Below are 27,015 nucleotides of genomic sequence, written 5' to 3'. Positions count from 1 at the left end.
GTTCGGGCAAACGACTGCCCTTTCACTGAAGGGCTGCCCATCTTGTGTAAAACTCAGGATGAAGATTCTGCGTCCAGTATTTGTTTTTAATGGTCTTGTCAATGTTCATCCTTGCACTGCATCGCTAACCAAGTGGGCAGATACCGGGAGAGAGAGAGAGCCGAGTCAAATTTCCCCAAAAGCACATTGATTCTTCCACAAGGAAACAAAATCTCGCTGCAAATCCTTTTTTTGGGGGGGGGGGGGGGGGAAATAACGTTTTCTCCCAAATCCATCCACGGGAAAAAAATAGTTTTCCTGTTGAATGAACGGAGGCCGTTCTTCAGTCCAAATCTGACCCCTCTCATGAAGTACGACAAGCGGAATAGTGAAACGTTTTTCTCAGGGTGTAAACTGTGCTAAGACTGAGGGACGTACATTTAACTGAGTTGCTTTATTTAAAATACTTTTGTTCGTTCTTCCATCTCATTTTCAGTGCTTTTATATTCCAGCCAATTCACGTCATATCTTTTTTTTTTAATTAAACGAAAACTCTCATCTTTTGTACGACGCGTTTATGGTCCGGAATATTTTTCAAGTTGCACCCATTGCAGACGATGCGATTTCCATCGAGCTGTTGGACCTAATTCCACATGAATGCGCCATTTAAGTTCCTAGATCTCGCGAGATTCCGAGCTGTGATTGTTTATTCCGGATGTTGAAACACGACAGCCGAAGCCCACCGAAGGCAGAGTTAAACGTGTCTTATTCTCTGAAGAAAATGGCGTGGCGTGGCGTGGCGTCACTTCCGTGTGGAGGTGTGGACTTCCGTGTGGAGGTGTGGACTTCCGTGTGGAGGTGTGGACTTCCGTGTGGAGGTGTGGACTTCCTCTTCCGTTGGCCCACCGGTTGTGCTCAAAGCTGCACGTCGCCTATAGTTCAGGGCAGTCGGCGGCAACCCTTGTCTTTATTGCAGCGCTATGGGCTTGGTGCCTTGGGAGTTCAGGTACTGGGCCGGGACGGTCTCCAGACTCGCGTAGGTGGTGTACAGACCAGTCACCTGTAGGTCGGAGAAGGAGTTCTCACCGCCGCTGGACACGGGGGTCAGGCTGACGGTCCCGAGGGGAGAGTCGGGGAGACGGAGCGGCGACGTGCTGAACACACCGAGCGTGTCCAGGTTGAAGCTCTCCTCTTTCATCTCTTCCCAGAGATTGCCTGTCGGAGTTAGAAGGAAAGCGGGTTGAAAGGCGGCCTTCGTCAGTCAGGGCGCGGCGAGTCCACACACGACGACAGGCCCACTAGGTTGTAGGAAGGAACCTACATCAAAGGTAGGCACGACATGCTGGAGTAACTCAGCGGGTCCAGGCAGCATCTCGGGGGGAAATGGACGGGTGGCCTTTTGGGTCGGGATCTTTCCTCGGACCAGAGACGCTGCCCGTCCCGCTGAGTTACTCCAGCATTTAGTGTCCATCTACGATGTAAACCGGCATCTGCAGTTCCTTCCGACACATACTGAGCAGAGACGTTGGGAGGTCATGTTACAGTCATGTATGACGTTGGTGAGGCGACCTTTAGAGCATTGCGTTGCGTCTCGGACAGCGTGTTATGGGAAAGGTGTCGTCGAGCTGGAAAGGCCGCAGAGAGGATTTAGGCTGTTGCCAGGCCGCGGGGAACCTGAGCTACTGTACAAGGAGAGGTTGAGCAGGCTGGGACACTATTCCTTGGAAATGGGGTGATCTTACAGAAGTGTACAAAACCGTGAGAGAAATAGATCGGGTAAACGCACAGAGTCTCTTGCCCAGAGTAATGGAATCGAGAAGCAGAGGGCATGGGTTTAAAGTGATGGGGGAGGGGGGTAAGATTTAATAGAAGAAGGGGTAACCTTTTCACACAAAGGTTGGTCGGTGTACGGAACGAGCTGCCGGATGAGGTCAATTGAGGCAGAAACATTAAGGTAGGTACATGGAGGTGTTTAGAGGGATATGGGCCAAAGGCAGGCAGGTGGGACTAGTGTAGGTTGGTGTGGGCAAGTTGGGCCGATGGGCCTGTTTCCACGCTGTATGTCTCGATGACTCTGAAGCTGGTTAATAGACAGGTCCTCTTGCTGGAATCGCCCAATGGCTCAAAGTGAAGAGGGTGAAGATTGTCTGGATAAAAACTGCGGATGCCGGTTTAAGTCGAAGGCAGACGCAAAATGCCGGAGTAACTCAGCGGGTCAAGCAGCATCTCGGGAGAGAAGGAATGGGTGATGTTCCGGGTCGAGACCCTTCGAAGAAAGGCGGCCTTCGTCAGTCAGGGTGAAGAAGGGTCTCGAAGATTGAGGGGGGATCTTATAGAAACTTACAAAATTCTTAAGGGGTTGGACAGGCTAGATGCAGGAAGATTGTTCCCGATGTTGGGGAAGTCCAGAACAAGGGGTCACAGTTTAAGGATAAGGGGGAAGTCTTTTAGGACCGAGATGAGAACGTTTATTTTCACACAGAGAGTGGTGAATCTGTGGAATTCTCTGCCACAGAAGGTAGTTGAGGCCAGTTCATTGGCTATATTTAAGAGGGAGTTAGATGTGGCCCTTGTGGTTAAAGGGATCAGGGGGTATGGAGAGAAGGCAGGTACGGGATACTGAGTTGGATGATCAGCCATGATCATATTGAATGGCGGTGCGTACAGGCTCGAAGGGCCGAATGGCCTATTCCTGCACCTATTTTCTATGTTTCTATGACCCATTCCTTCTCTCCGGAGATGCTGCCTGACCCGCCGAATTACTCCGGCGTTTTGTGCGTACCCGTGAAGATGGCGTAGGTTGGTCTAACTCTCTGCGGGTGTGGAGGGGGAGGGGCCAACGGCGGGCACGGCCTCTCTCCGCGCACTGGGAGGGGGAGGGGCCGACGGCGGGCACGGCCTCTCTCCGCGCGCTGGGAGGGGGAGGGGCCGACGGCGGGCACGGCCTCTCTCCGCGCGCTGGGAGGAGGAGGTGGGGCCCACTCACCGTGCAGGGCGAAGTCCATGATGGTGGGGTCCAGGGCGTCCACGTCCGTGCTCATGTCTCCACTCAGGCAGAAGATGTCGGCGGGAGCCCGGCTGGCGGCCGGCAGCGGTGCGGGGCTGCGGCTCGAGCCGGGCATGGCGTGGAGGGGAGGGGTCTGGCCGGGCGCTGGCGAGTCGGGGCTGATCCTGGCCTGCTGCTGCTGCTGGAGGTGGTGGTGGTGCAGGGGCAGCGAATGCAGGGACAGGGTGGGGATGCCCTGGAGGGGCGGGTGTGGCGCCGCCATGCTGCCCTGCGCCAGCACGTGCACACCCCCCCGCTCCGAGTACTTCGACAGCCTTCTGCAGTTATCCGGTCGATCGGATATCAATTTGTCCAGCTCATCTGCAAATGAATGGACGAATGAGTGAATGATCAGCCATGAAAGGGTAGTTGAGGCCAGTTCATTGGCTATATTTAAGAGGGAGTTAGATGTGGCCCTTGTGGCTAAATGGATCAGGGGGTATGGAGAGAAGGCAGGTACGGGATACTGAGTTGGATGATCAGCCATGATCATATTGAATGGCGGTGCAGGCTTGAAGGGCCGAATGGCCTACTCCTGCACCTATTTTCTATGTTTCTATTGCATTGAATGGCGGTGCTGGCTCGAAGGGCCGAATGGCCTACTCCTGCACCTGTTGTCTATTTCTCTCTTGAATAAGTTTATTGGCCAAGTATGTGCAGATGCAAGGAATGTGCCTTGGTGCTCCGCTCACAAATGACAACACAAACACACAGAGTTAACAACGAAGAATAAAGCATAAACCACGTCTAAACGATAAGGACACAACATTACAGTCTAAACATGTGGGTGAAAATAAACCAGAGCAGAAAAGAGAGACTACAGACTTTGGTTATTGAGTAGAGCTACCACTCAAAGAGAAGGAGACTGGAGTTTAGACACAAAGTGCTGGAGGAACTCAGCGGGACGGGCAGCCTCTCTGGATGGAGGTAATGGGAGACCCTTGTTCAGACCGCAGTGCCTTCCTGCACGAGACAGTAGTTTAGTTTGGTGTAGATTAGTTTATTGGCACGTGTACCGAGGTACAGTGAAAAGCTTTTTTAATGCGTGCTATCCAGTCAGTGGAAAGACTATGCATGATTACATTCAAGCCTCCACAATGTACAGATACAGGGAAAAGGGAATAAAGTTTAGTACAAGGTAATGTCCAGCGCGGAAACAGGCCCTTCGGCCCACCGAGTCTGCACCGTCCCGCGATCCCCGCACACTAGCACTATCCTACACACACTAGGGACAATGTTACAATTATACCAAGCCAATTAACTGACAAACCTGTACGTCTTTCGAGCGTGGGAGGAAACCGAAGATCTCGGGGAAACCCCACGCAGGTCACGGGGAGAACGTGCAAACTCCGTACAGACGGCGCCCGTGGTCGGGATCGAACCCGGGTCTCCGGCGCTGTGAGGCAGCAGCTCTACTACCGCTGCGCCACCTTGCAGTGGTTGGCGTGGGGAATGTTACCTGCCCAGGTGTGTTGCATTGCCGTGGCCTTACCTGGGTTGGCCATGCTCCGTCGGATGGCTGCAAGGTCCTTCCGCTTCCACTTCTGCATCTCCTCCTCCATCTTCTCGATCTTCACCGGGTTCAGGGCCCAGAGGCAGCCCTTACGTGACGAGCCGCTTAGCTTGTTCTCCACCTTCTCGAAGCACTTGTTCAGCGAGAGGTTGTGCCTGACAGAGTTCTTCCAGCCGTCCGGAGCTGTCTGAGAAATCCATCCAAGGGACAGAAATCACGATATGAAATCATGAGAGCAATGGATTGCGTATAAAATCATGACAGGAATAGATGCACTTGCCCAGAGTAGGGGAATCGAGGACCAGAGGACATACTGTAGGTTCAAGGTGAAGGGGAAAAGAAGGGAATCGAGAACCAGAGGACATGAGTTCAAGGTGAGTTGGGGAAAAGATTTATTAGGAATCTGAGGGGTAACTTTTTCACACAAAGGGTGGTGTGTGTATGGAACGAGCTGCCAGAGGAGGTAGTTGAGGCTGGGACTATCCCAACGTTTAAGATACGGTTAGACAGGTACATAGATAGGACAGGTTTGGAGGGATATGGACCATGCATGGGCAGGTGAGACTAGTGTAGCTGGGACATGTTGGCCGGTGTGGACAAGATGGGCCTATAATTCTATGACAGATATTCAGAACCTAATTCCCCCCTTTCTCTCGAGTCACAGTCTCAAGACTGCTCATGTTTTGTTTAGATAGACACAAAAAAAGCTGGCGTATCTCAGCGGGACAGGCAGCATCTCTGGAGAGACGGAACGGTTGAAGTTTTGAGTCTGAAGAAGGCTCTCCACACAGGGACACCAGCAGGTGGGACTGGAGTACATGCATTCACAAGTCGAATTAGGCCATTCGGCCCATCGAGTCTACTCCGCCATTCAATCATGGCTGATCTCTGCCTCCTAATCCCATTTGTCTATTTCTGCCTTTAAAACATCCACTGACTTGGCCTCCACAGCCCTCTGTGGCAATGAGTTCCACAGATTCACCACCCTCTGACTAAAGAAGTTCCTCCTCTCCTCCTTTCTAAAAGAGCGCCCTTTAATTCTGAGGCTGTGCCCTCTGGTCCTAGACTCTCCCACCAGTGGAAACATCCTCTCCACATCCACTATCTGTGCCTTTCATTATTCTGTAAGTTTCAATGAGGTCCCCACCCTCCCCTCAACCTCCTAAACCCCAGCGAGTACAGGCCCAGTGTGGTGTGGATGGGACATGCTGGCCGGCGTGGGCAAGTTGGGCTGAAGGGCCTGTTTCCCCGCTGTGTGACCCAGTGTCTCTATTTCCTGTCTCAAAGAACCAAGATCAATGACAACTAGTGGGATTTTCTGAACGGACTTAAAAAGAGAGAATCAGTGGGTGAAAGAGAGGAGTGGGCGTCTGAGAGAGTTTGCTTGGTCACCTACCTTGAAGTAGGGAAAGTGTTCCTTCATGAAGCTGTAGATCTCACTGACGGGCAGACTCCCGGTCTTACTGTTCTTCATTGCCATGGCAATCAGGCAGCTGTAAAGGCAAGGGGTACAGCACTCAGAGGTCGGAAGGACCCGACACAAATCATACCGTAACGTTTGAACTTCTTCGCCAACTTTTGTTCTGTAGACAATAGACAATAGGTGCAGGAGGAGGCCATTCGGCCCTTCGAGCCTGCACCGCCATTCACGGCTGATCATTCTCAATCAGTACCCCGTTCCTGCCTTCTCCCCATACCCCCTGACTCCGCCATCCTTAAGAGCTCTATCCAGCTCTCTCTTGAATGCATTCGGAGAATTGGCCTCTACTGCCTTCTGAGGCAGAGAATTCCACAAATTCACAACTCTCTGACTGAAAAAGTTTTTCCTCATCTCCGTTCTAAATGGCCTACCCCTTATTCTTAAACATTGGGAACATGTTTCCTGCCTCTAACGTGTCCAACCCCTTAATAATCTTATATGGTTTCGATAAGATCCCCTCTCATCCTTCTAAATTCCAGTGTATACAGTTTAATATTCTTAAACTGTGGCCCCTGGTTCTCCCGCACGTTCTGCTGCTGCGAGGAATTTATTAACCATGTTTGCAACCCAATATCTACCCAGGCACAAAAGCAATTGTTCCAAGTACTGCTCCTTCTAACGTTGCATATCAACACCGGGTGGCACGGTGGAACAGCGGGTAGAGCTGCTGCCTCAAGGCACCGGAGACCCCGGGTTTCATCCTGACCTCGGGTGCGGTCTATGCGCGGAGTTTGCCCGCGTGCGTTTCCTCCGGGCGCTCCGGTTTCCTCCCACATCCCAAGAGGTGCGGGTTTGCAGGTTAATTGGTCCCTCTGCAAATTGTCCCTAGTGTGTGTGTGTGCAGGGTCGAAGCCGGGTCTTTCTCTGGCATTGTGAGGCAGCAGCTCCACCAGGTCATAAGTGATAGGAGCAGAATTAGGCCATTCGGCCCATCAAGTCTCAGATGTGCAGGTGAGAAAGTGGCATAACATGGAACTAGTGTGAACGGGGGTGATCGATGGGCCCAAGGTCAGTATTGAACCTGGGACCCTGGAGCTGGGAAGCAGCAGCTCTACCGCTATGCCACCGTATCAACTTGGATATACAGTCTTTGATTATAGCCACACTTGGGTAAATGGTTCTGACTCTTACCCCATCTGCACATCCCATCATCTTATGTACTTCTATCAGGTCTTCCCTCAACCCCAGGCATCCCAGAGGTAACAAAAGTTTCTTTTAGTTTGGTTTAGTTTAGAGATTCAACTCGGAAACAGGCCCTTCGGCCCAACGGGTCCGTGCTGACCAGCGATCCCCGCACACTAGCACTATCCTGCACACACTAGGGACAATTTGGACATTTATACCAAGCCAATTAACCTACAAACCTGAACGTCTTTGGAGTGTGGGAGGAAACCGAAGATCTCGGAGATCACGGGGAGAACGCACAAACTCCGTACAGACGGCGCCCATAGTCGGGATCGAACCCGGGTCTCCGGCGCTGCAATCACTGTAAGGCCCAACTATACCGCTGCGCCACCGTGACCGCCCAATAGGCTAAGTGATACAGAGTGGAGACTGGCCCTTTGGCTCACTGAGTCCATGCCGACCAACCATCACTCCACACACTCGCACTATCTTACACACTGCAAGGGACAATTTACAAAACCTCCAGACCTGCACGTCTTTGGAGTGTGGGAGGAAACCGGAGCACCCGGAGAAAACCCACGCGGTCACAGGAAGAAAGTGCAAACTCCGCACAGACAGCACCCATAGTCAGGATCGAACCCGGGTCTCTGGCGCTGTGTGGCAGCAGCTCCACCAGGTCATACGTGATAGGAGCAGAATTAGGCCATTCGGCCCATCAAGTCTCAGGACCGCTCTCCGGCTGGTGACAGGATGAGGTCGAGATCAGCCACTGTAGGGGCTATGGGGAGAAGGCAGGAGAATGGGGTTAGGAGGGAAAGATAGGTCAGCCATGATTAAATGGCAGAGTAGACTTGATGGGCCGAATGACCTACTTCTGCTCCTATCACTTATGAAAATACAAGTTCTGTACCGACAGCGCCCGTGATCGGGTTGGAACCCGGGTCTCTGGCGCTGTGAGGCAGCAACTCTACCGCCGCGCCACCTTGCGTTGGGCCTCTGCTCACCTGTAGGAGTAGATGGGTTTGGGATAGGTCTTGGGTTGTAGATCCTGGTCATTGTGCGGAGCGAGACGGGGCTGCACGTACTGGGCCTGTGCGTGGTATGGGGGGCTGTAGATGTTGCCGGACGAACACTGCGGACAAAGGGGAGAAGACCACGTCAAAATACCACAAACTGGAATCAACGTCGCAGCAAGACGGTTCAACAGCAGTCCGCAAACTCGGCCTGACTGAAATCAAAAAGACTGCACTGAACATAGAACGTAGATCAACGCAGCAAAAGGACAGGCCCTTCGGCCCACAATGCCTGTGCCGTACATGATGACAAGACCATCACCTGTCCAAGAACAGACACAGAATGCTGGAGTAACTCAGCGGGCCAGGCAGCGTCGCCGGAGAACATGAGCAAGTGACGTTTTGGGTTGGGGCCCCCATCACTTATGAAGTACAAAATCACGAGAGAAATAGATCGGGTAGACGCACAGAGTCCTTTACCCAGAGCAGGGGAATCGAGGACCAGAGGACATAGGTTCAAGGTGAAGGGGAAAAGATTTAATAAGAATCCGAGGGGTAACTTTTTCTCACAGAGGGTGGTAGGTGTGTGGAACGAGCTGCCAGGGGAGGTAGCTGAGGCTGGGACTATCCCATCGTTTAAGAAACAGTTGGACAGGTACATGGATAGGACGGGTTTGGAGGGATATGGACCAAGCGCAGGCTGGTGGGGCTAGTGCAGCTGGGACATTGTTGGCCGGTGTGGGCGAGTTGTTTCCACACTATCACTCTATGACCTATCTACCTGCATCTCCATTCCCTGCATATCCACATAGCTATGCAAAAGTCTCTTAAATGCCACTATTGTATTTGATTCAACCATCACCCCAGTAGTTCCTTCCAGGCACTCACTTCTCTGTGTGTAACAAGCGCACTCCAATTTCTTGTCATCGCCCACAATACATTTTCCAAAACGCTAATACAAATACAATAACACTAACATAAATAAAACTACACGCTATTCCCACCCTTCACACAGAGGGTGGTGGGTGTACGGAACGAGCTGCCAGAGGAGATAGTTGAGGCTGGGACTATCCCAACGTTTAAGAAACAGTTAGACAGGTACATGGACAGGACAGGTTTGGAGAGACATGGGCCAAACGCGGGCAGGTGGGACTAGTGTAGCTGGGACATGTTGGCCGGAGTGGGAAAGTTGGGCCGAAGGGCCTGTTTCCACACTGTATCACTCTATGAGGTTACATTCAATCCTTTATTTGTATTCAATTTCAGTAAGGATGACTTAAGTTAAGAATGCTCTAGGTTCTAGCTAGCTGAACGTCACAGGGTATTCATAGGTTTTAGGAGCAGAATTAGACCATTCGGCCCATCAAGTCTACTCCGCCATTGAATCATGGCTGATCTATCTCCCTCTCATCCCCATTCTCCTGCCTTCTCCCCATAACCCCTGACATCCGTACTAATCAAGAATCTGTCAATCTCTGCCTTCAAAATATCCACTGACGTGGCCTCCACAGCCTTCTGTGGCAATGAATTCCACAGATTCACCGCCCTCTGACTAAAGAAATTCCTCCTCATCTCCTTCCGAAGGGAGCGTCCTTTTACTCTGAGACTGGGCCTATCAAGAGCCTGGCGTTGTACATCAAAGGATGTCCAACAGTTGGACATGTCCAAAAGGTGTGGGCACGAAGGGTCTGTTTCCATGCTGTACAGCTATCTTAACCTTTCACCCCTGTCATACTAAAGCTTGCATGATATCTCCAACAGGATAAAACGTGACCGGCATGGTTTTACCCTGTCAGTGGCAACCCCATTATGCAATTAACTGTCTGTCTGCACTGTACGGAGTTTGTACGTTCTCCCCGTGACCTGCGTGGGTTTTCTCCGACATAGAAACATAAAAAATAGGTGCAGGAGGAGGCCATTTGGCCCTTCGAGCCAGCACCGCCATTCATTGTGATCATGGCTGACCATCCACAATCAGTAACCCGTGCCTGCCTTCTCCCCATATCCCTTGATTCCCCTGGCCCCTAGAGCGCTATCTAACTCGATAAAGATCTCCGGTTTCCTCCCACACTCCAAAGACGTACAGGTTTGCAGGTTAATTGGCTCGGTATAAGTGTAAATTGTCCCCTGGTGTGTGTATGTAGGGCAGTGTTAGTGTGCGGGGATCGCTGGTCGGCGTGGACTCGATGGGCCGAAGGGCCCGTTTCCACGCTGTATTTCTAAACTAAACTAAACTGAACTCGGAATTAGCAAATCGATCAGCAATTAGCATTAGCAAACTCTATTAATGGATGGGTTGCTTACCTGCTGACCAGACTGGGAGAGACTGTAAAGTTGTTGAGAGTGAGTGTGGTAGACAGGTTGTTGTGTCTGAAAAGCAGACTGGTGCTGGCCTACCACCGAGTACTGAGAGATCTAAGCAAAGACGGAAAGAAGAGACCGCCATTAAATAACATTTACTCACAGGTTTAAATGCAGCACTTGCAGTAGGTAGTTGAGGCAGGGACTATCACAACACTTAAGCAACATTTCAACAGGTACATGGATAGGACAGGTTTAGAGGGATACGATATGATACGATACGATACATATGATACGATACAATACAATACGATAGAATACAATAGGTGCAGAATGAGGCCCTTCGAGCCAGCACCGCCATTCAATGTGATCATGGCTGATCATTCTCAATCAGTACCCCGTTCCTGCCTTTTCCCCATACCCCCTGACTCCGCTATCCTTAAGAGCTCTATCCAGCTCTCTCTGGATACGATACGATACGATGGGACTTTATTTATCCCAGAGAGGGAAATAGATCTGCCAACAGTCACAAAACACAAGATACACGAAACACGAAATTAAAGTGTTGAAAGACTGGAGCGACTAGGCTTGTATACACTGGAATTTAGAAGGATGAGAGGAGATCTTATCGAAACGTATAAGATTATTAAGGGGTTGGACACGTTAGAGGCAGGAAACACGTTCCCAATGTTGGGGGAGTCCAGAACAAGGGGCCACAGTTTAAGAATAAGGGGTAGGCCATTTAGAACGGAGATGAGGGAAAACGTTTTCAGTCAGAGAGTTGTGAATCTGTGGAATTCTCTGCCTCAGAAGGCAGTGGAGGCCAATTCTCTGAATGCATTCAAGAGAGAGCTAGATAGAGCTCTTAAGGATAGCGAAGTCAGGGGGTAAGGGGAGAAGGCAGGAACGGGGTACTGATTGAGAATGATCAGCCATGATCACATTGAATGGCGGTGCTGGCTCGAAGGGCCGAATGGCCTCCTCCTGCACCTATGGTCTATTGTCTATAAAGTGACAAGTGGAAAGGATTGGGGGATGTGCAAAGATTTGTTTCGGGGGGGCAAGTCAGTCTAGCCCACGACAGAAGGAGGAGGAGTTGTGCAGTTTGAAAGCCACAGGGAAGAAGGATCTCCTGTGGCGTTCTGTGCTGCATCTCGGTGGGACCAGTCTGTTGCTGAAGGTGCTCCTCAGGTTGGCCGGTGTGTCACAGAGGGGGTGAGCTGACCAAATGCAGGCAGGTGGGACTGGTGTAGATGGTCGGTGCGGGCAAGACAGGCCGAAGGGCCTGTTTCCATGCTGTATCACTCTGTGACTTACGAACGCCCTGCCTACCGGCCTCCATTTTGCTCCATAATAACACATCCATAAAACCACTCTCACTTTATACCCAAGCAAAAGGATTAGCATGAGACTGACAAACACATTTGAAGCTCACGGCATCTCCTGGTTCCCACTCCCCCGACTCTAATCTGAAGAAGGGTCTCGACCCGAAACGTCACCCATTCCTTCTCTCCAGAGATGCTGCCTGTCCTGCTGAGTTACTCCAGCATTTTGTGTCTATCTTCGGCTTAAACCAGCGTCTGCAGTTCCTCCCTGCGGATTTGAAGCTCGGATCTCTCTAATAAACCTGTTGTAATTTCTGTAACTCTGTCGGTGCCAGAGACTTGGCGACTAGCTACTGCCGAGGTGAGATCTGCTGTGTGATTTTACCGGGTTTAGTTCAGTTTAGTTTAGACATACAGCGTGGAAACAGGCCCTTCAGCCCACCGAGTCCACGCCGACCAGCGATCACCCCCTTCACCAGCACCATCCTACGCACACGAGGGACGATTTATAATGACACCAAACCAATTAGCCTGCAAACCTGTACGTCTTTGGAGCGTGGGAGGAAACCTGAGATCCCGGAGAAAACCCACGCGGGTCAAGAGGGAGAACATAGAAACAGAGAAAATAGGTGCAGGAGGAGGCCATTCGGCCCTTTGAGCCAGCACCGCCATTCAATGTGATCATGGCTGATCATCCACAATCAGTACCCCATTCCTGCCTTCTCCCCATATCCCTTGATTCCACTAGCCCTATCTAACTCTCTTTTGAATGCATTCAGTGAATCGGCCTCCTCTGCCTTCTGTGGCAGGGAATTCCACAGATTCACAACTCTCTGGGTGAAAAGGTTTTCCCTCATCTCAGTTCTAAATGGCCTACCAAGTCAAGTCAAGTCAAGTCAAATTTATTTGTCACATACACATACTCGATGTGCAGTGAAATGAAAGTGGCAATGCCTGCGGGTTGTGCACAAAAAGAATTACAGTTACAGCATATAAATAAAGTTAATAAGTTAGTAAACATAGCACAAAAAGTGTCGACAAAAATTTAGTCTCTGGGGTTATAAAAGTTGACAGTCCTGATGGCCTGTGGGAAGAAGCTCCGTCTCATCCTCTCCGTTTTCGCAGCGTGACAGCGGAGGCGTTTGCCTGATCGTAGCATCTGGAACAGTCCGTTACTGGGGTGGCAGGGGTCCCTCATGATCTTGCTTGCTCTGGATCTGCACCTCCTGATGTATAGGTCCTGCAGGGGGACGAGTGTAGTTCCCATGGTGCGTTCTGCCGAACACACTACTCTGCAGGGCCATCCTGTCCTGGGCAGAGCTGTTCCCAAACCAGACTGTAATGTTGCCGGACAGGATGCTCTCTACAGCCCCAGAGTAGAAGCAATGAAGGATCCTCAGCGACACTCTGAATTTCCTCAGTTGTCTAAGGTTGTAAAGGCGCTGCTTAGCCTTACCCACCAGTGCGGCAATGTGCGTTGCCCACGTCAGATCCTCTGCGATGCGGACTCCCAAGTATTTGAAACTGCTCACCCTATCCACAATAGACCCATTTATCTTGAGTGGCATGTACGTCCTTGGATGTTTAGCCCTTCTGAAGTCCACAATCAGCCCCTTATTCGTAAACTGTGGCCCCTGGTTCTGGACTCCCCCAACATCGGGAACATGTTTCCTACATTTAGCCTGTCCAATCCCTTAATAATTGTGATTGTGAATGATCAGCCATGATCACATTGAATGGCGGTGCTGGCTCGAAGGGCCGAATGGCCTCCTCCTGCACCTATTGTCTATTGTCTAATTTTATGTGTTTTCTATAAGTTGCCCTCTCATCCTTCTAAATTCCAGTAAATACAAGCCCAGTCGTTCCATTCGTTGATCAGAACGTACAAACTCTGTACAGACAGCACCCGTAGTCAGGATCGAACCCGGGTCTCCGGCGCTGCGAGGCAGCGACTCCACCGCTGCCCTTGGTACGGTGAGGCTCTTTGTTTTCGCAGACCGTACACGAGGTATGCAAAGAGTCGCCACGTAAAGGGCGCTGACACGGTTACAAAGGGGTCCTCTTCAGGAAAAATGAAGATCAGCGTTCGTGCGGTACTCACCACACACTCCTTTGGACGTGAGTGAGGACACTTACATTTTGCCCGTGAGTCGGCACGGTGTCCATCCTCAGGATCCCTTGCTGCATGGATGCTTGCACCTGGATCATGGTCCCCTGTGCTGAGGTTGGAGGCAGGTTGCCCGGCATGTCATGCAGTACCAGACCTACGGCAATCAGACCAAGGAGGGAAATTAGTAGTCACGCACTGCAGACCGAAACTGCAACTGGGGTCCCCTTCTTAGTCACGCGTGTGGCCAAAGATATGGAAAATTATGGAATGAATGGATGGATGAATGGATGAATACGTTTATTGGCCATTTATTCACAAAATGCTGGAGTTAATCAGCAGGTCAGGCAGCATCTCGGGAGAGAAGGAATGGGTGATGTTTCGGGTCGAGACCCTTCTTCAGTCTGAAGAAGGGTCTCGACCCGAAGCGTCACCCATTCCTTCTCTCCCGAGATGCTGCCTGACCTGCTGAGTTACTCCAGCATTTTGTGAATAAATACCTTTGATTTGTACCAGCATCTGCAGTTATTTTCTTACACTATAAGTTTATTGGCCAAGTATGTGCGTATACAAGGAATGTGCCTTGGTGCTCCGCTCACAAATGACAACACAAACACACACAGTTAACAATGAAGAATAAAGCATAACCACATCAAAACAATAAGGATACAACATTACGGTCTAAACATTGGGTGAAAATAAACCAGAGCAGAAAAGACACTACAGACTTTTGGTTGTTGAGTAGAATTAACACTCGTGGGGAAAGACAGCTGTTTTTATGTCCGGCTGTGGCTGCTTTGACAGTCCGGAGTCGCCTTCCAGAGGGAAGTGCTTCGAAGAGTTTGTGGCCAGGGTGAGAGGGGAACACATCTCTTCTAACTCTGAAAGCATTGCAGGTGTACTGTATATATGACTTATATATGTCGAAGGTTATCAAGTGAGATTTTTATACGTTAAGCTGACAATGTTTGTTCAGGGTCAGTGGTCAAATATGACTGGTCACGTGTGCGACCTCACACGGAAGCATTTTGTTTCGTAACTCAGTTTTATCTTACAAAACTCTTGTGAATTTTAAAAAGCTAGAATGTTAATATCTTTAGCAGGCGTGCATTATAGTTCTGCAGGTAGGAAAATAGCAATGAATAAGATTAATCTCTGACAAGAGTTTTTTAATGTATTACTTTACGTGATGACGCTTGGTCACGTGTGTGGCATTTCGTATAAGAAAATAACTGCAGGTGCTGGTACAAATCGAAGGTATTTATTCACAAAATGCTGGAGTAACTCAGCGGGTCAGGCAGCATCTCAGGAGAGAAGGAATGGGCGACGTTTCGGGTCGAGACCCTTCTTCAGACATTTTGGTTCACTTTCCAAAGAATGGCCCAAGTTCTGGTAAAGTACAAGAACTGGGGGGAGGGGGAGGGAGGGGGGGGGGTGGCATGGTGGCGCAGCGGTAGAGTAGATTAGTAAGGGTGTCAAGGGTTATGGGGCGAAGGCAGGAGAATGGGGGTGGAGAGGGAATGATAGATCAGCCACGATTGAATGGCAGAGCAGTAGACTTGATGGGCCGAATGGTCTAATTCTGCTCCTACTGCTTATGAACTTATGAGTCGCTGCCTCACAGCGCCAGAAACACGGGTTCGATCCTGACTACGGCCTGCTGCCGGTACGGAGTTTGTCCGTTCTCCCCGTGACCGCGTGCGTGAGTTTTCTCGGGAGGGGGGAGTGGATGAGAAAGTGGGATAACATGAAACTAGTGTTTGCATGAACCCCTGGATGACAGGGAAACCTTGGGATGATGCTTCTGCATCTGTAGGGGGGGGCATGACTCTAAAGCTTGATATCGCCCCAGGCAACTCACATATGTTGACCACAGTGGCATTTCCCAATGCTTGCTTGCACTTCATCCATTGAGAAAGCATTATATCTTCAGCTACTAGAGGTTGTAGAGACACAGCATGGAAGCAGGTGCTTCAGCCCACCAAGTCCACGTGGCCATCGATCGGCCACTCACTTAGATCTATGTCCACTCCCTACGCAAGCGGGACAGTTTTACAGAGGGCCAATTAACCCACAAACCCGCACGTCTTTGGGATGTGGGGGGGGGAACCGGAGCACCCGGAGGAAACCCACGAGGTCACAGGGAGAACGTGCTAACTCCACAGACAGGATCAATCCCACTGTGAGGCAGCAACTCTACCGTTACGCCACCGTGCCGCCCCATACGATGGGAATTTGGGGGGGGGGGAATAGAACACGGGGACAAAGCAATTGAGGGGTGGAATTGCTGCACACTTGGGACGAATTACAGAGGCCAGTTGCTCTGTCCTACACACTAGAAGCCAATCTACAGAAGCCAATTAACCTACAAACCCGCACGTCTTTGGAGTGTGGGAGGAAACCGGAGCACCCGGAGGAAACCCACGCAGGTCACGGGGAGAACGTACAAACAGTAACAGCAGCGGAGGTCAGGATGGAACCCGTGTCTCTGGCGCTGTGAGGCAGCGGCTCCACCCGCTGCGCCAACACGCCGCCCCTTGGTATGCGCTTGCCGACGTGTAGGCAGCTGATTATTGCAACCTGGGGTTAGTTATTGTCCCGAGCGTAAGTTTGGATCAGTTCAGGTACTACTTCGGCTTTGGGCTTGGTGTTCTTGGCCGAGCGCTTGTCCTGCGCAAGTGCTTCGTGTGTTAATTGTAATTAATTAATAATCTGCTCGTGTAGACGCAAAAAGCTGGAGTAACACAGCAGGACAGGCAGCATCTCTGGAGAGAAGGAACGGGTGACGTTTCGGGTCGTGAAACCCTTCTTCGGACCCAAAACGTCACCCGTCCCTCCTCTCCAGAGATGCTGCCCGTCCCGCTGAGTTACTCCGGCATTCTGTGCCCATCTTCGGTTTCAACCGGCATCTGCAGTTGCTCCTGACGCATCTGCCCGTGTGGAGTTAGCCCGGGGCGTTGGCGGTACCTGTTTGCGTGGCCAGTGCTGGGTTGTGAGCCTGGAGGTCGAAGTCCATGCGGCCCGTGGCCATCTGCTGCAAGCGCGGCACGTCCACGGAGGTCAGCCATGACAGCGACTGGAGGTCACTCGGGAGGTCATCTTCGCTCAGCTGGGAAGGGTCAGGGGTCAAGAGGCTGGGACTGGAAGCAAAGAAATGCAGGAAATCACAAGGAAAGTTTATTTTTGACATTTGCAACCCGATCTTGAGGCAAATATATATTCCCAAATCAGAGCTTTGTTGCTTTATAGACAATAGGTGCAGGAGGAGGTCATTCGGCCCTTCGAGCCAGCACCTCCATTCCATGCCTCAACTACCTCCTCTGGCAGCTCGTTCCATGCACACACCACCCTTTGTGTGAAAACGTTACCCCTCAGATTCCTAAAAAATCTTTTCCCACCTCACCTTAAACCTATGTGCTCTGGACTCGATTCCCCGACTCAATAGACAATAGACAATAGGTGCAGGAGGAGGCCATTCGGCCCTTCGAGCCAGCACCGCCATTCAATGTGATCATGGCTGATCATTCTCAATCAGTACCCCGTTCCTGCCTTCTCCCCATACCCCCTGACTCCGCTATCCTCAAGAGCTCTATCTAGCTCTCTCTTGAATGCATTCAGAGAATTGGCTTCCACTGCCTTCTGAGGCAGAGAATTCCACAGATTCACAACTCTTTGACTGAAAAAGTTTTTCCTCATCTCAGTTCTAAATGGCCTACCCCTTATTCTTAAACTGTGGCCTCTTGTTCTGGACTCCCCCAACATTGGGAACATGTTTCCTGCCTCTAACGTGTCCAACCCCTTAATAATCTTATACGTTTCGATAAGATCTCCTCTCATCCTTCTAAATTCCAGTGTATACAAGCTAATGGAAACAAAGAATTGCTGAACTAATATCCACCTCATTGGAGAGCCTCGGACTATCTTTGATGGGACTTTGCTGGCTTTACCTTGCACTAAACGTTATTCCCTGATCATGTATCTGTACACTGTAAATGGCTCGATTGTACTTGTGTATTGTCTTTCCGCTGACTGGTTAGCACGCAACAAAAGCTTTTCACTGTACCTCGGTACACGTGACAATAAACCAAGCTGATTACAAACTGCCTTTCACTGCTCCACTGCGTTCAATTCAACAAAACGTGAGAGTGTGGGAGGGAATTGTAGAGGCTGGTTTAAACCGAGGATAGACACAAAAAGCTGGAGGAACTCAGGAGGGTCAGGCAGCATCTCTCGAGAGAAGGAATAGGTGACGTTTTGGGTCTGCAGGAGAGTCTCGCTCGCTTCAGGGGCCAAACACAGGCAGGTGGAATGGAGATGGGGAGGAATTTCTTTAGTCCGAGGGTGGTGAATCTGTGGAATTCTTTGCCACAGACGGCTGTGGAGGCCAAGTCAGTGGATAATTTTTAAGGCAGAAATAGATAAATTCTTGATTAGTACGGGTGTCAGGGGTTATGGGGAGAAGGCAGGAGAATGGGGTTGAGAGGGAGAGATTGATCAGCCATGATTGAATGGCGGAGTAGACTTGATGGGCCGAATGGCCTGATTCTGTTCCTGTCACTTGTGAACTTATGATACTGCAGTGTGAAGAATCTCTCGGTGAGTTTATGGGGAGCCTGGGAGTTGGGTGGGTGGGGGGGAGGGGGAGAAAATAGAACTAGCAAACCTAACTGTAAGCTATTGGTGGCACGGTGGCGCAGCAGTAGAACTACTGCCTCACGGCGCCAGAGACCCGGGTTCGGTCCTGACTACGGGTGCCGTCTGTACGGAGTTTGTATGTTCTCCTTGTGACCCGCGTGGGTTTTCTCCGGGTGCTCCGGTTTCCTCCCACGCTCCAAAGACGTAGGTTAATTGGCTTGGTGTAAATGTAAAATTGTCCCTAGTGCGTGTAGGATCGTGTTGGTGCGCAGGGGATCGCTGGTCGGCACGGACCCGGTGGGCCGAAGGGCCTGTTTCCGGGCTGGGTCTCTAAATCTAAACTAAACCAAACGACTTTGCCAAGACTTGTGGACTTGGCAGAGTCAGTCTAAGACGTTGGTCGATCAGGCTGAGCAAGGGAGAGGGAGATCGAGAGGGGGGGGGGGGGGGGGGGGGGGGGTGGAGGGGGAAGGGGAAGGGGAGGAGGGGGAGTGAAGAAAATAAAAGAGGCAGTTTGTGTACATTTATGTTCTGGGAGTTTGAATATTCAAAACAGAGCCAATTACAGCCAGCCGATGATTAATAACGAAACCCACTACTTAAAGAACAATAAAATTAGAGTTGCTGTGGCAACAGAAACTAGGCAGTTAGTATTAAGTCATGCAGTTGGAGCGGGAAAGGATGGTGGGCGGCGGGGGGGGGGGGAGGGAGGAGGGAGGAGGGAGGAGGCAGGAGGGGACAGTTAATACGAGCTGACCCCTTGTCCAATTTCGCAATTGGCTCAAATCGTAAGACAACAAGCGGGAAACGGTTTGAAAGGCAATCAGTGCCGTAACACGGGCAACAGTTGTGCCCTGTGTGCTTGGCTGACGTGTCCCATTGTCTTGCAGCAACAGCAGCTTCTCCAGAGGCACGTTGGTCTTTTGTGTGTCTCCCCCCCCCCCCCCCCCCCCTCACGATCCCCTTAATTGCGATTTTTGTTTTGGGGGGGGGGGGCGAGAAAGGAAAAATTTTGCATTGATCTGAGAGGAGAGGGGTGGCAGCAACAGACGGCACTCAACTGACATGCACTGCCATCTGCCAGCCCAGGGGACGTGAGCTTAAACCACCGGCACCTTCCAAACACATCCCCTCACAGGCTCGCTCCCTCTCTCTCCTCTCCCACCGCTCCCCCTCCCCTCTCCCCCACCTTCTCTCTCCCCCTCTCTCTCCCCCTCTCCCACCGCTCCCCCTCCCCTCTCCTCTCCCCTCTCTCTCTCTCCCCCCTCTCCCCATCTCCCCCTCTCCCTCACCTTCTCTCTCCCCCTCTCTCTCCCCTCTCCCACCGCTCCTCCTCCCCTCTCCTCTCCCCTCTCTCTCTCTCCCCCCTCTCCCCATCTCCCCCTCTCCCTCTCTCCCCTCCTCTCCTCTCCCCTCTCATCCTCTCCCCTCCCCTCCTCTCCCCCCTCACTCTCCCCCTCTCCCCTCTTCCCTCTCCCCCTCTCCCCCTCCCTCTCCTCTCCTCCTCTCTCTCCCTCTCCCCTCCTCTCTCTCCTCTCTCTCTCTCCCCTCTCACCCTCTTCCCCTCCTCCTCTCCCCCTCTCTTACTCTCTTCCTCTCCCCTCTCCTCTCTCCCCTCTCCCTTTGCCAAGAAACTGTTCGGCCCTGCATTGAGAAGGAGGGGAGGCGGGGGGGGGGGTGGGAGGGGGGGGGGGAAACCTGTTGTGAAGTCACAGCTCACAGCTCACAGCTCACATCTGCAGCAGATCGTGTGTGTAAACACACACCTTGCTTTGCTCACCAGCCCCCCGAATAGCTCTAGTTTCGTTTTGGAAACAGGCCCTTTTGAGCACAAGCCCAAGCCTGCAGAAGGGTCTCGACCCGAAACGTCACTTGTTTATTCTCTCCGGAGATGCTGCCTGTCCCGCTGAGTTACTCCAGCTTGTTTGTGTCTATCTTCGATGGAAACAGGCCCTTCGGCCCACCGAGTCCATGCCAACTATCGATCACCTACTCACACCAGTTCTATGTCATTCCACCTTCTCATTGATTCCCTACGCAGTCGGGGAAATTTAGTCTTAGTTTTTGTTTTTAGGTGTAGAGACGCAGCGTGGAAATCATAATCATACTTTATTAGCCAAGTATGTTTTGCAACGTACGAGGGGTTTCATTTGCCGTACGGTCATACCAATAAAAAGCAACAGGCCCCACAAAATACAGGCCCTTCGGCCCACCGAGTCCATGCCAACCATCGATCACCTGCTCACACTAGTCCTATGCTATCCCGCCTTCTCATCCACTCCCTGTACACTAGAGACAATTTAGTTTTTAGTTTCTTGAGATACAGCGTGCAAACAGGCCCTTCGGCCCACCGAGTCCTCGCCAACCAACTAGTGTGATCATCTGCACACTAGTTCTATCCCACACACTAGGGATAATTTACAGAGATAAATTAACCTACAAACCTGCACGTCTTTTGGAGTGTGGGAGGAAACCGGAGCACCCGGAGAAAACCCACGCAGGACACGGGGAGAACGTACAAACTCCGTACAGGCAGCACCCGTGGTCGGGATCGAACCCGGGTCTCTGGCGCTGTGAGGCGGCAACTCTACCGCTGCGCCACCGTGCCGCCCGTTTTCAGTGACTAATTAACCTACAAATCTACAGAGCATGGGCAAATAACTGTCAAAATCTAAACATAAACCTAGATGTCTGATGAAGGGTCTTGACCCGAAACATAGAAACATAAAAACATAGAAAATAGATGCAGGAGTAGACCATTCGGCCCTTCGAGCCAGCACCGACATTCAATATGATCATGGCTGATCATCCTAAATCAGTACCCCGTTCCTGCTTTCTCCCCATATCCCTTGATTCCGTTAGCCCTAAGAGCTCTATCTAACTCTCTCTTGAAAACATCCAGTGAATCGGCCTCCACTGCCTTCTGAGGCAGAGAATTCCACAGATTCACAACTCTCTGGGTGAAAATGTTTTGCCTCATCTCAGTCCTAAATGGCCTACCCCTTATTCTTAAACTGTGTGACCCCTGGTTCTGGACTCTCCCCAACATCGGGAACATTTTTCCTGCATCTAGCCCGTCCAATCCCTTAAGATTTTTTTTTGTCCTTCTCTCTGTTCCTTCTCTATACGTTCCTTCCCTCCCGAGATGCTGCCTGTCCCCGCTGAGTTACTCCAGCGTTTTGTGGCTATCTTCGGTGTAAACCAGCACCTTCAGTTCCTTCCTGCACATAAACTGGTGGTTATTCAAAATGAGCAATAGATTTATAGACAATAGACAATAGACAATAGGTGCAGGAGGAGGCCATTCGGCCCTTCGAGCCAGCACCGCCATTCAATGTGATCATGGCTGATCATTCTCAATCAGTACCCCGTTCCTGCCTTCTCCCCATACCCCTTGACTCCGCTATCCTTAAGAGCTCTATCTAGCTCTCTCTTGAATGTATTCAGAGAATTGGCCTCCACTACCCTCTGAGGCAGAGAATTCCACAGATTCACAACTCTCTGACTGAAAAAGTTTTTCCTCATCTCTGTTCTAAATGGCCTACCCCTTATTCTTAAACTGTGGCCCCTGGTTCTTGACTCCCCCAACATTGGAAACATGTTTCCTGCCTCTAACGTGTCCAACCCCTTCATAATCTTATACGTTTCGATAAGATTCCCTCTCGTCCTTCTAAATTCCAGTGTATACAAGCCTAGTCGCTCCAGTCTTTCAACATATGACAGTCCCGCCATTCCGGGAATTAACCTAGTAAATCTACGCTGCACACCCTCAATAGCAAGAATATCCTCTGGGTGCTCTCTGTAAACAGTACAAAATATAACATGAATCTGTGGCCAAGTTACTTCCAAAGGCAGCATCGCTCGAAATCAAGCTCCAATTTTCTTTTCACCTTTCCCTTCAGCTTGGCCAAAAAATGCTTTCAGTAGGTTAGTTTAGAGATACAGCGTGGAAACCGAGTCCATGCCGACCAGCGATCCCCGCACACTAACACTTTCCCACACACACCAGGGACAATTTTACAATTGCACCAAGCCAATTAACCTACAAACCTGCACGCCTTTGGAGTGTGGGAGGGGACTGAGGATCTCGGAGAAAACCCACGAGGTTTACTACGTTACACCATCACTCAATTGTACTTCATGTACTCCACCATCAGCATCCTTGAGACAAAACACACCGACGCTCTTATACCATTGTAACTGGAGACTGCAACCGAGCCGACCTCAGGAGCGGACGACCAGAGTACGACCAGCAAGTCTCTCGCCCCACCCCCAGTGGCCAGACCAACGGCGGTCACGGTGGCGCAGCGGTAGAGTTGCTGCCTTACAGCGAATGCAGCGCCGGAGACCCGGGTTCGATCCCGACTACGGGCGCCGTCTGTACGGAGTTTATACGCTCTACCCGTGACCTGCGTGGGTTTTCTCCGAGATCTTCAGTTTCCTCCCGCGCTCCAAAGACGTGCAGGTCTGTAGGTTAATTGGCTTGGTCTGTAATGTAAACATTGTCCCTAGTGGGTGTAGGATAGTGTTAGTGTGCGGGGATCGCTGGGCGGCGCGGACCCGGTGGGCCGAAAGGGCCTGTTTCCGCGCTGTGTCTCTAAACTAAACTAAACTAAACACCATCGGCCGCTGCCACACACCGTTAAACAATGCCCGGTGCTGTGCCACTCGACCACATCTGGGCAACTTTGACCACCCAGCTGTGCTTCTGCTCCCTGCCTACCAACAAACATTGCAGCTGCAGGATCCAGTGCAGACAGAGTTGCTCAACAGACAGGGGTGGCATCTTTAAGCCACCGCTGTGAGTCAGTCTACCCAGAGGCCTTGACCCACTGCGGTCCACTGACCACCGCAACAGGCCCATGGAGAATGCCATCTTCCAGGCCCCACACCCATCCCCAGAGCACCTGGATAAGAGAGACACCCGCGTCAGACTCCTGTTCGTAGAGTGCAGCTCTGCCTTCAACCCCATTGTACAATCCAAGCTCATCACCAAATGGGTGGGACTTGGTGTCAGCACTCATCTCTGCAGCTGGACCCCCGACTCCCTGAACAACAGACTGGAGTGGGTATAGGGGACAAGCCATCCTCTACGCTAACCCTCAACACGGGTGCTCCTCGAGGCTGCGTTCCCTGTCCCCCCCCGTCTTTGCCCCTCGTACGCCCACGACTGCGCGACCACGTACAAACCTAATTCCGTTTTCAAAGCTCGCAGACGACACCGCCATTGAGGGCCGGATATCAACTAACGGCGAGACGGGGCACAGGAACGAGAGGGAGAACCTCGTGTCCTGGTGTCGAGGCAACAACCTTTCTCTCAACGTCAGCAAGACAAAGGAGACGGCGGTGGGCTTCAGGACGTTTATCGATGCACGCGCCCCAGTCTGCATTGACCGCGCCGAAGTAAAGATGGCTGAAATCGTCAAATCCCTCTGATGCAATATTGCCAACAACGTCTCCTGGACCTCCCACATTGAACCAACGACCAACAATGCACACCAAGGCCTCTACTCCCTCAGTAGGCTTAGGAGGCTCGTCACGGTCTCCTCCAACTCTCACCAACTTCTACAGATTCACCACAGAAAGCGTTTTGTCGGGATGCGTCATCGCAGCACGGTTGGTTTGGGAGCAGCTCCGTCCAAGACCGCAAGAAGTTGCAGCGAATTGTGGACGCAGCACAAACCCGCCTCCCTCCCTCCCTCCCTCCCACTGAGTCCATTTCTACCTCACGCTGCCTCGGCAAGGCCAGCAACACAAACGAGGACGGACTTGGACCTTGCTGGCTTCACCTTGCACTAAACGTTATTCCCTCATCAGGTAGCTACACACTGTAAGTGTGTCGATTGTAATCAGGCGTTGTCTTTCTGCCGACTGGTTAGCACGCCACAAAGGCTTTTCACTGTACCTCGGTACACGTGACAATAAACTAAACTGAACTGAACCGAGGTCACGGGGAGAACGGTCAAACAACGTACAGGCGGCAACTCTACCACTGCGCCACCGTGCCGCCATTCTTCAAGCATCTGGAGAATTGGTCCGCCATTTTGTTTCCAAGGATTACTGATGGCAGAGCAATGGGGAGAGGGATGAAGGCCAAAGGATGCAGGAGGAGACGAGCAGGGCAGGGCCACTGTTGGTTTAATATGTTGCAGGGTCACCAGCAAGGCTGGCAACCATTGCCCACCCTGGTGAAACCCCCTTGCCTGGTCTTCCAGCAAGACTGTCACGGAAGAGTTGGCCCATTCCCACAGGTTAACGTTCAACGAGGCAAGCACGATCAGGTTTATCCACAGCACAGATATGTGCATGCCACCACAGCCAGGCATTACAATGGCCTTTTCCCACTGGCAGCAGCTCTACTCAACAGCCAAAAGTCTGTAGCCTCCTTTCGCTCTGGTATTTTATTTCATTCTTCACATGTTTAAACTACAATGTTTGGTATCACAAAATGCTGGAGTAACTCAGCAGGTCAGGCAGCATCTCTGGAGAGAGGGAATGGGTGGCGTTTCGGGTTCAGACTGAAGAAGAGTCTCGACCCGAAACGTCACCCATTCCTTTTCTCCAGAGATGCTGCCTGACCTGCTGAGTTACTCCAGCATTTTGTGGCGCAGCGGTAGAGTTGCTGCCTTACAGCACACACAGCGCCAGAGACCCGTGTTCGATCCAGACTGCGGGCGCTGTCTGTACGGAGTTTGTACGTTCTCCCCGTGACCTGCATGGGTTGTCTCCGGTGTAACTCCCACACGCCAAAGACGTACAGGTTTGTCGGTTAATTGGCTTTCGGTAAAAATGTCAAATAGTCTCTCGTGTGCGTTGGGCACTGCTAGTGTGCGAGGATCGCTGGTCGGCGTGGACTCGGTGGGCCGCAGGGCCTGTTTGAGCACTGTATCTCTAAAACTAAAGAAACCAAACTAAACTAAAATAGGGTCTCCTTGGTTGCAAGGATTTATCCAGCCTGCATGGCAAAGTTGGTAACTGTAAACCTGATCTTAGTACTTCCATTGTGCTCAAGAATACTCTTTGTTAATCAGCCCTTTCCCTAATTGGACTTGGCTCTCTGCCATTGAGCAAGGCGTGCAGCAGCACTAAAATGGCCGTGGCTCAACAGACAAGGTTTAACCATATCTCCTCTCCCCCTTTACTGGGGCGCTCCACTGGCCCGACCTATTCACCTTCACCACCACCCTGTAGATAGTTCTCGAGCCACCACCTGACCCTGCGCGCCCAAGATCCACCCGCTCCCACCCCTCCCAGCAAGAAGGTCGTGCGTTCAAACCAGGCTCCAGAGATTTAATTGTGAAACAATTGTGTGTGTGTGTGTGTGTGTGTGTGTGTGTGTGTGTGTACGTGCGTGCATGTGTGCATATGTGTGTATTCTAGTGTCAATTCATGTGGTTTCTATGAATTCATGTTATTTTGTGTGTGTGTGCGTATTTGTATGTGTGTTTACGTGTATATGTGTGTATGAATGTGTGTGTATGGGTGTGTGTGTGTACATGTGTACATGTGTGTCTATGTGCATATGTGTGTGTACGTGTGTGTGTGTGCCTATGCGCATGTGTGCGTGCGTGTGCATGTGTGTGCGTGCGTGTGTGTGTGCATGCATATGTGTGTGCATGCATATGTGTGTGTGTATGAGTGCGGGTGTGTGTGTGTGCCTGTGCGCATGTGTGTGTCTGCGCATGTGTGTACGTGCGTGTGTGTGCATGTGTGTGTGTGCGTGCATATGTGTGTGTGTATGAGTGCGGGTGTGTGTGTGTGTATGTGTGTGCCTGTGCGCATGTGTGCATGTGTGTATGTGTGTATGTGTATGAGTGTGTGTATGAGTGTGTGTGTACGTGTGTGCCTGTGTGCATGTGTGTGTGTGTGTACGTGTGTGTATGAGTGTGTGTGTGTGTGTACGTGTGTGTATGAGTGTGGGTGTGTGTGTACGTGTGTGCCTGTGCGCATGTGTGTGTGTGTATGAGTGTGTGTGTGTGTATGAGTGTGTGTGTGTGTACGTGTGTGTCTGTGTGCATGTGTGTGTGTGTATGAGTGCGGGTGTGTGTGTATGAGTGTGTGTGTGTGTGTGTACGTGTGTGCCTGTGCGCATGTGTGTGTGTGTGTGTGCGTGCGTGCGTGTGTGCGTGTATATGTATGTGCCATGTTTGTCCAGCAATCTCAACCCTCTGCCAAGCTCTTCATCTCCCCACTCCCAGCTGAAATGGACGTGAAAGTGGAAGAACTGAATTCAAATGCAAAACATCCACTTGGCCAAACTGCCAGCGGCTTTGATCTCCTCTACACAGGCCGCGTGAGCTGCCAGCCAGCACTGAGCCAAAGGTTGAAAATGAAACTAAGGGTGGACGATGCAGCAAATTATTGCTGTACCTCTGTGTATAACGTAGAACGCAGTAACAATATCTATCCCGTCCTTGGCCTTGTCCATTGCCAGCCTGAGGCCGCCACGCAAACCGGCGAAACAGCACAAAATGGACCCAGAGCGCTGGAG

The 27,015-nt window shown here is 51.3% G+C and overlaps 1 protein-coding gene across 1 annotated transcript; it reads right to left on the bottom strand.

Annotated features, from left to right (window-relative positions):
• Positions 1-767: 767 nt before the first annotated feature.
• foxn4 (forkhead box N4) lies at positions 768-24,832 on the bottom strand. The gene is made up of 10 exons (XM_078421841.1): positions 24,728-24,832; positions 23,340-23,431; positions 16,857-17,029; positions 13,919-14,046; positions 10,461-10,571; positions 8,148-8,275; positions 5,935-6,031; positions 4,518-4,725; positions 2,966-3,346; positions 768-1,194 (listed from the first exon to the last, which is right to left on the bottom strand). The coding sequence occupies exons 1-10, from the start codon at positions 24,830-24,832 to the stop codon at positions 947-949; spliced, it is 1,671 nt and encodes a 556-aa protein (XP_078277967.1). The 3' UTR covers positions 768-946.
• Positions 24,833-27,015: the final 2,183 nt, after the last annotated feature.

The sequence above is a fragment of the Rhinoraja longicauda genome, chromosome 25 (assembly GCF_053455715.1).
Source record: "Rhinoraja longicauda isolate Sanriku21f chromosome 25, sRhiLon1.1, whole genome shotgun sequence".
Lineage (NCBI taxonomy): Eukaryota > Metazoa > Chordata > Chondrichthyes > Rajiformes > Arhynchobatidae > Rhinoraja > Rhinoraja longicauda.
This window is presented reverse-complemented; position numbering and strand designations above follow the sequence as displayed.

Coding starts and splice junctions, on each gene's coding strand:
- foxn4 (XM_078421841.1), bottom strand. CDS start 24,832: ATGCACATATCTGTGCTGTGGATAAACCTGATCGTGCTTGCCTCGTTG. Junction 17,030..23,339: donor CAGTGGGTCAAGGCCTCTGG/GTAGACTGACTC, acceptor CTTTGCTTCCAG/TCCCAGCCTCTTGACCCCTG. Junction 14,047..16,856: donor AGCACTGGCCACGCAAACAG/GTACCGCCAACG, acceptor TGATTGCCGTAG/GTCTGGTACTGCATGACATG.